This window comes from Sprattus sprattus (assembly GCF_963457725.1).
Source record: "Sprattus sprattus genome assembly, chromosome: 1".
NCBI lineage: Eukaryota > Metazoa > Chordata > Actinopteri > Clupeiformes > Clupeidae > Sprattus > Sprattus sprattus.
The window spans coordinates 42,699,688-42,713,243 of NC_137920.1; the positions used below are offsets into that span (position 1 = coordinate 42,699,688).

Sequence of the window (13,556 nt, forward strand, 5' to 3'; positions counted from 1 at the left end):
TGGGTACCTGGCAGGAGAAGGGCATCTTGGGAAGGCCATTGGGGTACCACTTGTCTCTCAGACTCTTGTTGTGCCCCTTGAGCTCCCGCCGGCTCCTGTGACCTCCATCACCTTCTCCATGACCTCTGGTTGCCCCTGACGACGACCTCCCAGTTTTGTTTGTTGTGGAGGAGGAAGGGCCAGTGGGGGTGCTGCTGTGGTCATGGCGAGAGGTGGAGGAGTTGTTACTGTCGTCATGACGACGAGAGGGGGCATCATCAGATTTGGTGGTTGTGGGCGCTGGGATGCCAGCCTGTGTGTGAGAGAAGAGAGACAAACCACCTCAGTTAGTCTACCTTCTTAGCCCAGCCTGCATGATGAGGTAGGGGAGGGGGGGGGGGTTAGTGTTAGCGTAGCCTAGCCTGCATGATGAGGTAGGAGAGGGGGGGGGGTTAGTGTTAGCGTAGCCTAGCCTGCATGATGAGGTAGGGGAGGGGGGGGGGGGTTAGTGTTAGCGTAGCCTAGCCTGCATGATGAGGTAGGGGGGGGGGGGGGGGTTTAGTGTTAGCGTAGCCTAGCCTGCATGATGAGGTAGGGGAGGGGGGGGGGGGTTAGTGTTAGCGTAGCCTAGCCTGCATGATGAGGTGGGGGGGGGGGGTTAGTGTTAGCGCAGCCTAGCCTGCATGATTAGGTAGGGGAGGGGGGTTAGTGTTAGCGTAGCCTAGCCTGCTTGATGAGGTAGGGGAGGGGGGGGGGGGGGGGGTTAGTGTTAGCGTAGCCTAGCCTGCATGATGAGGTAGGGGAGGGGGGTTAGTGTTAGCGTAGCCTAGCCTGCATGATGAGGTAGGGGAGGGGTGGGGGGTAGCGTTAGCCTACCCTGCATGATGAGGTAGGGGAGGGGGGGGATTAGCGTACCTTCTTAGGCTTGAGCTGCATGATGAGGTAGGGGGGGGGGGTTAGTGTTAGCGCAGCCTAGCCTGCATGATTAGGTAGGGGAGGGGGGTTAGTGTTAGCGTAGCCTAGCCTGCATGATGAGGTAGGGGAGGGGGGGGGGGTTAGTGTTAGCGTAGCCTAGCCTGCATGATGAGGTAGGGGAGGGGGGAGGGGGGGTTAGTGTTAGCGTAGCCTAGCCTGCATGATGAGGTAGGGGAGGGGGGTTAGTGTTAGCGTAGCCTAGCCTGCATGATGAGGTAGGGGAGGGGTGGGGGGTAGCGTTAGCCTAGCCTGCATGATGAGGTAGGGGAGGGGGGGGATTAGCGTACCTTCTTAGCCTTGAGCTGCATGATGAGGTAGGGGTGGTTTAGTGTTAGCCTAGCCTGCATGATGAGGTAGGGGAGGGGTGGGGGGTAGCTTTAGCCTAGCCTGCATGATGAGGTAGGGGAGGGGGGGTTAGCATACCTTCTTAGCCTTGAGCTGCATGATGAGGTAGGGGAGGGGGGAGGTTAGTGTTAGCGTAGCCTAGCCTGCATGATGAGGTAGGGGAGGGGGGGGGGGGGGGTTAGTGTTAGCGTAGCCTAGCCTGCATGATGAGGTAGGGGAGGGGGGGGGGGGGTTAGTGTTAGCGTAGCCTAGCCTGCATGATGATGTAGGGGAGGGGGGGGGGGGTTAGTGTTAGCGTAGCCTAGCCTGCATGATGAGGTAGGGGAGGGGGGTTAGTGTTAGCCTAGCCTTCATGATGAGGTATGGGAGGGGTGGGGGGTAGCGTTAGCCTAGCCTGCATGATGAGGTAGGGGAGGGGGGGGATTAGCGTACCTTCTTAGCCTTGAGCTGCATGATGAGGTAGGGGTGGTTTAGTGTTAGCCTAGCCTGCATGATGAGGTAGGGGAGGGGTGGGGGGTAGCTTTAGCCTAGCCTGCATGATGAGGTAGGGGAGGGGGGGTTAGCATACCTTCTTAGCCTTGAGCTGCATGATGAGGTAGGGGGGTTTGAGTGTTAGCCTAGCCTGCATGATGAGGTAGGGGAGGGGGTAGCGTTAGCCTAGCCTGCATGATAAGGTGGGGAGGGGTGGGGGGTAGCTTTAGCCTAGCCTGCATGATGAGGTAGGGGAGGGGGGGTTAGCATACCTTCTTAGCCTTGAGCTGCATGATGAGGTAGGGGAGGGGGGGTTAGAGTACCTTCTTAGCCTTGAGCTGCATGATAAGGTAGGGGAGGGGGGGGTTAGCGTAGCCTAGCCTGCATGATGAGGTAGGGGAGGGGAGGTGTTAGTGTTAGCCTAGCCTGCATGAAGAGGTAGGGGAGGGGGGGTTAGCGTACCTTCTTAGCCTTGAGCTGCATGATGAGGTAGGGGAGGGGGGGTTAGAGTACCTTCTTAGCCTTGAGCTGCATGATAAGGTAGGGGAGGGGGGGTTAGCGTAGCCTAGCCTGCATGATGAGGTAGGGGAGGGGAGGTGTTAGTGTTAGCCTAGCCTTCATGATGAGGTAGAGGAGGGGGGGGGGGGTAGCATTAGCCTAGCCTGCATGATGAGGTAGGGGAGGGGAGGTTAGCATACCTTCTTAGCCTTGAGCTGCATGATGAGGTATGGGAGGGGGGGTTAGCGTACCTTCTTAACCTTGAGCTGCATGATGAGGTATGGGAGGGGGGGTTAGCGTACCTTCTTAGCCTTGAGCTGCATGATGAGGTAGGGGAGGGGGGGTTAGCGTACCTTCTTAGCCTTGAGCTGCATGATGAGGTAGGGGAGGGGGGGTTAGCGTTAGCGTAGCCTAGCCTGCATGATGAGGTAGGGGAGGGGGTAGCGTTAGCCTAGCCTGCATGAAGAGGTAGGGGAGGGGGGGTGGGGATTAGCGTACCTCCTTAGCCTTGAGCTGCATGATGAGGGGGGGGGGGGGGGGTTAGCGTACCTTCTTAGCCTTGAGCTGCATGATGAGGTGGGGGGGGGGGGGATGTTAGTGTTAGCCTAGCCTGCATGATGAGGTGGGGGGGGGGGGGGGTAGTGTTAGCCTAGCCTGCATGATGAGGTGGGGGGGGGGGGTAGCATTAGCCTAGCCTGCATGATGAGGTAGCGGAGGGGGGGGATTAGCGTACCTTCTTAGCCTTGAGCTGCATGATGAGGTAGGGGAGGGTCTCGATGCTGATCTCGTTCTCGGGGATCTGGGCCAGAGCATCCACGTCCTCCGGAGCCAATCCAAGCTCAGCGAACAGACTGGTGGTTGTCACGGGCGACTGGGCGTCCAGAGCAGCGGGGTCACGTGACCTCTCCATGACGACGACTTCACTAATGGGGTCACTGAGAAAATGTGGGAGAGGTCAAAGGTCAAACATTGTTGATAATATGGTGTCTTGTCTACAGCACATGGGTTCCTGTTTACAGCACATGGGTTCCTGTTTACAGCGCATGGGTTCTTGTGGGAACATACGGTTCCATTGGGCCAGCAGTACCACGCCATCACCTCCTCTGAATGTGAGGAAGATTAGAATACGGCCCATTCTAGCCCCAACCCAATCTGACAAGGCAACTGAACATCTTCCATATCTGAACAAAATTCCAACCGGCTACTCTATGTCCCAGAACACTGTGCTTTAACTTCCTGACCAACACAACACTGATGATGCACCAGTTCAGCTACCACAGGACATCGGTGGCCAAATGGACATACATGGTCTGAGGTTTTTCCATTTTAAAGGTGTTCACATACATTAATGCCAACTCTTTCAGATGATCTGTGCTCTCGTTTTGAATTGATACAAGTCCTGCTACGTTTCTTTCCACTCGGTGTTTAAACTACATTTCGTCAGCTTGCAAAAACATAGGATGGCAAACGGTTTCAGGGAAGAGATCATGTTGCCTCTGTATGTGCAAATTACAAATCAACCCTTAGACTAGGAACGTTCCAATGCAAGGTGGGACGCAGCACTTCTCAGTCAACTAGATGGGGTTTAAGCATAGAACTGTCCAACTGGAACAACTGTTTGGAAGTATGTCTGCCTACTAACTTCGCCAGGTACAACGCTAAAGAGGCTACATACGAAGAGGGACTACTGTCCAACAATACATGCGTGAAGATGTGCTAAAAAGGTCGGCTTCGTTAGCTGGAGAGTTTATCTATGCACACATACAGATAATTCAGCATTAATTGAATGAATTGAAGGCGGCAAAAATATCCAACTTCTCATATAGTCCAAAATGGCGATATAATGCTAAGCTACCACCTAAACAGTCACAGTAAACGTGCAGCTGATAGGAGATTTCGCAACTCGGTAGCTGCCTGACTACTTCTATATCCTAAGATAGAGTCCATTTATTTAACACGTGCAGCATAACGTTACGATAGCGATCAACATACGCGAACACAGCGAAGTATGCCAACGCTTGGCTTTACGTTAGCGATCTCAATAACTTATACTTACCAACGTTACAGGGCCCTAGACGGCAAGTCGGATAGTTAATTAGGCAATGTTGTAATGGTTAGAAAAACCTAGTTAACCCAACTTAGATGGTTACCAAACATTAATAAAACGACATGGTATTTACCTGGGACGCAGAATTACATTAATAATATCCCAAGACATGTATACAGGTTGACGCCATTTTGTCAACAGTGGGCGTGTTGGGTCCGAAGGGTTCGTCTTACTTTGTGGTACCTTCGTGATTCGCCTGTTCTAAATTCTTTAAAGGTAGTGTAGTGTCTCAAACGTGAATATCATTCATCAAAAAAAGTCCAGGCAAAATAGCCCATTTTGGAGCCAAAAATAGAATTCATTGTAAAAGTTTTTTTTTTGTCCAGAACAACATCTAAAAGTCCTAAGAAATCCTAGTTGAGGAAATATGTTTAATTCTCATCATTCTGATATGTGTGCTAATAATGCATGGCAAAAATACACCTCAAAAATGTAATTTTTTCCTTTACTCCTATCAAAATAAAACTTTAAACAATGAAAGTCCCCATGAAAAGTATTTTTCTTTTGTATTACAAGCTTCTTTGATAATGAATTTTAATATGCAAATGAGCTATACACTAATCGAATATGCCCAAAATACACCCAAATAGGATTCATTTTTTCCTTTACTTCTACCACAATAAACTTTTACACAGTAAAAGTATACATAAAAAGTAACTTTTTTTGTATTACATGTTTCTTTTAAAATGAATTTGAATATGCACATGAGCGTCACACTTATTGAATATGTCCTGATTGCATAGGCAGGTACTACCAAGCCAGACAGTTTTCAGGCCAGTCTAAACGCAGCATTGCCATCTCCCATTGGCAGTAGGATGATTGGATGAAGATTGGGCCAATGTATTTGTCATACATATGAATGGTGTTTCTGCCTATGGAAATATTCAACAAGTGTGAAGCTCATGTGCATATTCAAATTAATTTCAAAAGAAACTTGTAATACAAAATGTATTTACTTTTCATGGGTTCTTTCATTGTGTAAAGTTTCATTTTGATAGGAGTAAAGGAAAACATTTTTGAGGTGTATTTTTGCCATGCATTACCACAAATCTCAGATTGATGAGAATTAAACATATTTCCACAACTAGGATTTCTTAGGACTTTTAGTATGTTGTTCTGGATACCTTATAGAAATTATCTATGCAGAAAAAATTACGCTATTTTGCCTGTACTAAAAGGGCAACTAACCCTGTCGAAAGGTGTGAAGCCTACTGAAATACTTACACATATGAGACCTAAATGCACACAAGGCACTGAAATCCCTGCTCCTCCATGGATGACTTAGTCTGGTACTACTGCCACTAGTCAATTAAAAGTCATATTCCCTTTTCTACTCGCATTTACATTCCTTTAAACTGGTACAGTCCTTGATTATAATCCAATGCACTGTTTTGTTTAATTCGGCAAAGTGCTCCTTACAGCCCTCTAGCTGTCCGTGCGATCATTAAAACTGTGGTGTTCTTACAGCCAAAGTGGTTCGGACCTAACCATACACTATTCCCACCAATCAGCACGTCGCTTCTGGCACACTGAAGGGAGACGTGTACTCTTTGGCTGTTGAGATGAAATTCCAACAACCTTTGGCGGACTGTACTATGACTTCTACTGTATTAATTAGCTAACACGCACAAACACTAACACTCATAGGACCCAGTTCAGTCATGTCCTAAGGGGTTTGTCCATGTGAGCTACTGCATGACACTTCACAGTCATGGATCTCTGCGCTCACATTGTTCGCTGCACTTGTTGACATGAACGACACATTAACTTCAGCACTGACAAACATGAATAATGATTACAGTTATGGTTTATTCACATTAATTATGTATGAATATTTTTCATAGTATTTCTTATCATTAATGCTACCTGAATTGAAATATTACCATAAATACATATTTATGAGCTCCAATATCATTCTTTCCACAAAAGCCTTTTTAGGATACAAGTTTAGAAAATACACACACACAAAAACACACTCTGCCAAAACAAGATAAACATGAATACTGGCCATGTAAATGTTTAACAAACTGTAATTATGCAGCAATCCACTGTTAGTGAACTGCAGTATGTTTCATTTGAGTCTTCATTTAAACCAACAATTCACTCTGGATATACTCTTTAGGGGAAGGTAAGGGTAAAAGTAACATTATTTATTTTCAACAGAAATATTTTTTTCTGCCACTAAACGTTAGAAAGAAATTGGTCCTCATCCGAAAGTAATCGGAATTGGTCCCGTCCAAAAGAGAGAGGAATTGTCCTTGTAGTTCCAGCAACCTCTACAGGTGTTATAGTTTATAGTTTGGTTTGTCGCAGGTCAGTGTCCTGTTCCTGCTTCTGGTCGGACTCCATGCGCTGCTTCTGCACACTATAGCGGACTCCGTAAGAGAAGTAGATCAGCAGACCTGAACACACAAGGGCAGACACATAGATCAGAAGATCAGGAGACCTGAACACACGAGGGCAGAAACATAGATCAGAAGACCTGAACACTCGAGGGTAGAAACATAGATCAGAAGATCAGGAGACCTGAACACACGAGGGCAGAAACATAGATCAGAAGACCTGAACAAACGAGGGCAGAAACATAGATCAGCAGACCTGAACACATGAGGGCAGAAACATAAATCAGGAGACCTGAACACATGAGGGCAGAAACATAGATCAGCAGACCTGAACACACGAGGGCAGAAACATTAGAAGATCAGAAGACCTGAACACACGAGGGCAGAAACATAGATCACAAGACCTGTACACACGAGGGCAGAAACATAGATCAGCAGACCTGAACACACGAGGGCAGAAACATTAGAAGATCGAAGTGTTGAAGTAGTGTTGAACTGTAGTGGTGAACTGTAGTGTTGAACTGTAGTGTTGAACTGTAGTGGTGAACTGTAGTAATAGTAATTTTGAACTGTAGTGTTGAACTGTAGTAATAGTATGATGAAGTGTTGGTTTTAGTGTTGAACTGTAGTAATAGTAGTGGTGAACTGTATTAATAGTAGTCTTGAACTGTATTGTTGAACTGTAGTAATAGTAGTGTTACACTGTAGTAATAGTAGTGTTGAACTGTAGTAATAGTAGTGTTGAACTGTAGTAATAGTAGTGTTGAACTGTAGTAATAGTAGTGTTGAACTGTAGTGTTGAACTGTAGTGTTGAACTGTAGTAATAGTAGTGTTGAACTGTAGTGGTGAACTGTAGTGTTGAACAGTAGTAATAGTAGTGTTGAACTGTAGTGGTGAACTGTAGTGGTGAACTGTAGTAATAGTAGTGTTGAACTGTAGTGTTGAACTGTAGTGTTGAACTATGGTGTTGAACTGTAGTGTTGAACTGTGGTGGTGAACTGTAGTAATAGTAGTGTTGTACTGTAGTGGTGAACTGTAGTGTTGAACTGTAGTGGTGAACTGTAGTAATAGTACTGTTGAACTGTAGTGGTGAACTGTAGTGGTGAACTGTAGTAATAGTAGTGGTGAACTGTAGTAATAGTACTGTTGAACTGTAGTGGTGAACTGTAGTGGTGAACTGTAGTAATAGTAGTGTTGAACTGTAGTGGTGAACTGTAGTGGTGAACTGCAGTGTTGAACTGCAGTAATAGTAGTGTTGAACTGTAGTGTTGAACTGTAGTGTTGAACTGTGGTAATAGTAGTGTTGAACTGTAGTGTTGAACTGAAGTAATAGTAGTGTTGAACTGTAGTTATAGTAGAGTTGAACTGTAGTAAAAGTAGTGTTGAACTGTAGTAATAGTAATTTTGAACTGTAGTGTTGAACTGTAGTAATAGTATGATGAAGTGTTGGTTTTAGTGTGGAACTGTAGTAATAGTAGTGGTGAACTGTATTAATAGAAGTGTTGAACTGTATTAATAGAAGTGTTGAACTGTATTGTTGAACTGTAGTAATAAGTAGTGTTACACTGTAGTAATAGTAGTGTTGAACTGTAGTAATAGTAGTGTTGAACTGTAGTAAAAGTAGTGTTGAACTGTAGTAATAGTAGTGTTGAACTGTAGTAATAGTAGTGTTGAACTGTAGTGTTGAACTGTAGTGTTGAACTGTAGTAATAGTAGTGTTGAACTGTAGTGGTGAACTGTAGTGGTGAACTGTAGTGTTGAACAGTAGTAATAGTAGTGTTGAACTGTAGTGGTGAACTGTAGTGGTGAACTGTAGTAATAGTAGTGTTGAACTGTAGTGTTGAACTGTAGTGTTGAACTGTGGTGTTGAACTGTAGTGTTGAACTGTGGTGGTGAACTGTAGTAATAGTAGTGTTGTACTGTAGTGGTGAACTGTAGTGTTGAACTGTAGTGGTGAACTGTAGTAATAGTACTGTTGAACTGTAGTGGTGAACTGTAGTGGTGAACTGTAGTAATAGTAGTGTTGAACTGTAGTGGTGAACTGTAGTGGTGAACTGCAGTGTTGAACTGCAGTAATAGTAGTGTTGAACTGTAGTGTTGAACTGTAGTGGTGAACTGTAGTGTTGAACTGTGGTAATAGTAGTGTTGAACTGTAGTTATAGTAGAGTTGAACTGTAGTAAAAGTAGTGTTGAACTATAGTGTTGAACTGTAGTAATAGTAGTGTTGAACTGTAGTAATAGTAGTGTTGAACTGTAGTAATAGTAGTGTTGAACTGTAGTAATAGTAGTGTTGAACTGTAGTGTTGAACTGTAGTGTTGAATTGTAGCAGGGACGTGCAGTGAGGTTCAGAGCTGGTGAGGCACAGAAACCGGAAGTGATTACGTAATTTTGAGCTCTAGTTTAAACTATATATATAATGTATATATACATGTATATATGTCTATGGTTTTAAAATTGTCATCTGATCAGAACTGAAAAAACGTTGTTTTATTGTCTAATACCATTATTTTCAAACGATTGTTTTTGTATTGTATTATGATGAGTTATTAATAAGATATTAATAGTTGCAAGCTAGTGTATGTAGCCCTCCCACCAATGATATGGCTCATTTCATTTTGTCTGGAGAAAATATAACTACGGTGGTGGGATGCTAATTTAAATGACCATTTAACCAACTCGGACAGCTTCGAAAAAACAATTCCATATTTATTTACACAACATATTAACATGTAAACAGTTAAACACCGCATACATAGCACACAATACCAAAATGTTCTACTGGCCAGTATAATTTAAAGTTGGTGCACTTTCGTTGGAGCTCATAACCGTCAGTTTGAGGTGAAACAAAATTAATCCACTCACGATTATCAGTATAGATCAGTGGAAATCCGTTGTCCTCTTCTTGAGTGAATGCAGTCAGTGGCTAGTTTAGCTCAGGATTAGCACCTACCTAGTCTGCTCACAACTTCAAGGCAACTTTCCTGCATCAACAGCCTTTAGCTTCTTTAGGTTCGTGTTGCGCATGAATATGTAGTCCCGTTGGGAAACGTGAAATACTCCAATGCAAATGTGTAATACTACTGTGTTAACTTAAAATACTTAAACGTTCTTAGTTAATTCAACATGCCTCAGGTTAGCAATGCAATCTTCCATTTTCGCTGTCAAACTCAAGTAGAGAAGTGAAGAAGAAAATCCAACGTCAGATTATATACCCAACAAGTGCCCTCTCGCTCGCCACCCTTCTTGAATCCGTGGTAGTGCGTGCCTCCCTTGCAATATTTTTCAATGCGTTTTCAGCTCAACTCAAAAGGTTCTACGCTTGCGCACGCATGCGTAAAACCCAGTTTGGAGTGATTTCGCAATCCTAGGGGAGGCACTGCCTACCCTGCCCATAGACTGCAATGCATCTGCCTCCCTTGACCGCACGTCCAATGCTCATTGGCTGATCACTGGGAACCGGAAATGTTCAAATTCAGCGATTTTGATAATAAAAATGCTCGAAATGATCGGAATCATGCAGAAATGACACTCGTAACACAGATAACTACAGAAATATGAATATTTATTTTATAATACATAAATATATATGATTATTATACAAAAAAAAAATGTTTTTTTTAAATATTTTTTTTTTTTTACTTTTCAAAATGACAGGTGAGGCTCTGCCTCCCCTGCCTCCTATGACTGCACGTCCCTGAACTGTAGTAATAGTAGTGTTGAACTGTAGTGGTGAACTGTAGTTGTGAACTGTAGTGTTGAACAGTAGTAATAGTAGTGTTGAACTGTAGTAGTGAACTGTAGTGGTGAACTGTAGTAATAGTAGTGTTGAACTGTAGTGTTGAACTGTAGTGTTGAACTGTGGTGTTGAACTGTAGTGTTGAACTGTGGTGGTGAACTGTAGTAATAGTAGTGTTGTACTGTAGTGGTGAACTGTAGTGTTGAACTGTAGTGGTGAACTGTAGTAATAGTACTGTTGAACTGTAGTGGTGAACTGTAGTGGTGAACTGTAGTAATAGTAGTGTTGAACTGTAGTGGTGAACTGTAGTGGTGAACTGCAGTGTTGAACTGCAGTAATAGTAGTGTTGAACTGTAGTGTTGAACTGTAGTGGTGAACTGTAGTGTTGAACTGTGGTAATAGTAGTGTTGAACTGTAGTGTTGAACTGAAGTAATAGTAGTGTTGAACTGTAGTGGTGAACTGTAGTAATAGTAGAGTTGAACTGTAGTGTTGAACTGTAGTTATAGTAGAGTTGAACTGTAGTAAAAGTAGTGTTGAACTGTAGTGTTGAACTGTAGTAATAGTAGTGTTGAACTGTAGTAATAGTAGTGTTGAACTGTAGCAATAGTAGTGTTGAACTGTAGTGTTGAACTGTAGTAATAGTAGTGGTGAACTGTAGTGGTGAACTGCAGTGTTGAACTGCAGTAATAGTAGTGTTGAACTGTAGTGTTGAACTGTAGTGGTGAACTGTAGTGTTGAACTGTGGTAATAGTAGTGTTGAACTGTAGTGGTGAACTGTAGTGTTGAACTGTAGTAAAAGTAGTGTTGAACTGTAGTGTTGAACTGTAGTTATAGTAGAGTTGAACTGTAGTAAAAGTAGTGTTGAACTGTAGTGTTGAACTGTAGTAATAGAAGTGTTGAACTGTAGTGTTGAACTGTAGTAATAGTAGTGTTGAACTGTAGTAATAGTAGTGTTGAACTGTAGTGTTGAACTGTAGTGGTGAACTGTAGTGGTGAACTGTAGTGTTGAACTGTAGTGGTGAACTGTAGTGTTGAACTGTAGTGGTGAACTGTAGTGTTGAACTGTAGTGGTGAACTGTAGTGTTGAACTGAAGTAATAGTAGTGTTGAACTGTAGTTATAGTAGAGTTGAACTGTAGTGGTGAACTGTAGTAAAAGTAGTGTTGAACTGTAGTGTTGAACTGTAGTAATAGTAGTGTTGAACTGTAGTTATAGTAGAGTTGAACTGTAGTGGTGAACTGTAGTAAAAGTAGTGTTGAACTGTAGTGTTGAACTGTAGTAATAGTAGTGTTGAACTGTAGTAATAGTAGTGTTGAACTGTAGTAATAGTAGTGTTGAACTGTAGTGTTGAACTGTAGTAATAGTAGTGTTGAACTGTAGTAATAGTAGTGTTGAACTGTAGTAATAGTAGTGTTGAACTGTATTGTTGAACTGTAGTGTTGAACTGTAGTGTTGAACTGTAGTGGTGAACTGTAGTGTTGAACTGTAGTGGTGAACTGTAGTACTAGAAGTGTTGAACTGAAGTGTTGAACTGTAGTGTTGAACTGTAGTGGTGAACTGTAGTGTTGAACTTTGGTGGTGAACTGTAGTAATAGAAGTGTTGTACTGTAGTGTTGAACTGTAGTAATAGTAGTGTTGAACTATAGTGGTGAACTGTAGTGTTGAACTGTAGTGTTGAACTGTGGTGGTGAACTGTAGTGTTGAACTGAAGTAATAGTAGTGTTGAACTGTAGTTATAGTAGAGTTGAACTGTAGTGTTGAACTGTAGTAATAGTAGTGTTGAACTGTACTTATAGTAGAGTTGAACTGTAGTGGTGAACTGTAGTAAAAGTAGTGTTGAACTGTAGTGTTGAACTGTAGTAATAGTAGTGTTGAACTGTAGTAATAGTAGTGTTGAACTGTAGTAATAGTAGTGTTGAACTGTAGTGTTGAACTGTAGTAATAGTAGTGTTGAACTGTAGTAATAGTAGTGTTGAACTGTAGTAATAGTAGTGTTGAACTGTATTGTTGAACTGTAGTGTTGAACTGTAGTGTTGAACTGTAGTGGTGAACTGTAGTGTTGAACTGTAGTGGTGAACTGTAGTAATAAAAGTGTTGAACTGTAGTGTTGAACTGTAGTGTTGAACTGTGTTGTACTGTAGTAATAGTAGTGTTGAACTATAGTGGTGAACTGTAGTGTTGAACTGTAGTGTTGAACTGTGGTGGTGAACTGTAGTAATAGTAGTGTTGTACTGTAGTGTTGAACTGTAGTAATAGTAGTGTTGAACTGTAGTTATAGTAGAGTTGAACTGTACAAAAAGTAGTGTTGAACTGTAGTAATAGTAGTGTTGAACTGTAGTGTTGAACTGTAGTAATAGTAGTGTTGAACTGTAGTAATAGTAGTGTTGAACTGTAGTAATAGTAGTGTTGAACTGTATTGTTGAACTGTAGTGTTGAACTGTAGTGTTGAACTGTAGTGGTGAACTGTAGTGTTGAACTGTAGTGGTGAACTGTAGTGTTGAACTGTAGTGGTGAACTGTAGTGTTGAACTGTAGTGTTGAACTGTAGTGTTGAACTATAGTAATAGTAGTGTTGAACTGTAGTTATAGTAGAGTTGAACTGTAGTAAAAGTAGTGTTGAACTGTAGTGTTGAACTGTAGTAATAGTAGTGTTGAACTGTAGTTATAGTAGAGTTGAACTGTAGTGGTGAACTGTAGTAAAAGTAGTGTTGAACTGTAGTGTTGAACTGTAGTAATAGTAGTGTTGAACTGTAGTAATAGTAGTGTTGAACTGTAGTAATAGTAGTGTTGAACTGTAGTGTTGAACTGTAGTAATAGTAGTGTTGAACTGTAGTAATAGTAGTGTTGAACTGTAGTAATAGTAGTGTTGAACTGTATTGTTGAACTGTAGTGTTGAACTGTAGTGTTGAACTGTAGTGGTGAACTGTAGTGTTGAACTGTAGTGGTGAACTGTAGTAATAGAAGTGTTGAACTGTAGTGTTGAACTGTAGTGTTGAACTGTAGTGGTGAACTGTAGTGTTGAACTTTGGTGGTGAACTGTAGTAATAGAAGTGTTGTACTGTAGTGTTGAACTGTAGTAATAGTAGTGTTGAACTATAGTGG

At 42.7% G+C, this 13,556-nt stretch overlaps 2 protein-coding genes across 7 annotated transcripts in view; both read right to left on the minus strand.

Moving 5' to 3' along the window:
• LOC308366496 (uncharacterized protein) overlaps nt 1–4,509 on the minus strand; it is a 31,350-nt gene extending 26,841 nt beyond the window's left edge. For 3 of the 6 annotated variants that reach the window (XM_080840212.1, XM_080840211.1, XM_080840210.1), the window contains exons 1-3: nt 4,449–4,509; nt 3,002–3,203; nt 8–292 (exon numbers count right to left, since the gene is read on the minus strand). In XM_080840212.1, coding sequence (XP_080696338.1) covers nt 8–292; nt 3,002–3,203; nt 4,449–4,486 — 525 coding nt within the window. In that variant the 5' untranslated portion in view covers nt 4,487–4,509. Of the gene's footprint in view, nt 1–7; nt 293–1,241; nt 1,268–3,001; nt 3,204–4,324 lie in introns of those variants that run through there. The other 3 variants (XM_080840214.1, XM_080840213.1, XM_080840215.1) reach the window with 3 other exon arrangements.
• Nucleotides 4,510–6,667: 2,158 nt separating this feature from the next.
• LOC308369870 (cationic amino acid transporter 2) overlaps nt 6,668–13,556 on the minus strand; it is a gene marked incomplete at both ends in the record, with an annotated part of 47,814 nt that continues 40,925 nt past the window's right edge. Inside the window, one exon of the mRNA XM_080844419.1 lies at nt 6,668–6,777. Within this exon, the coding sequence (XP_080700545.1) occupies nt 6,668–6,777 (110 nt within the window). The remainder of the gene's footprint in view (nt 6,778–13,556) is intronic.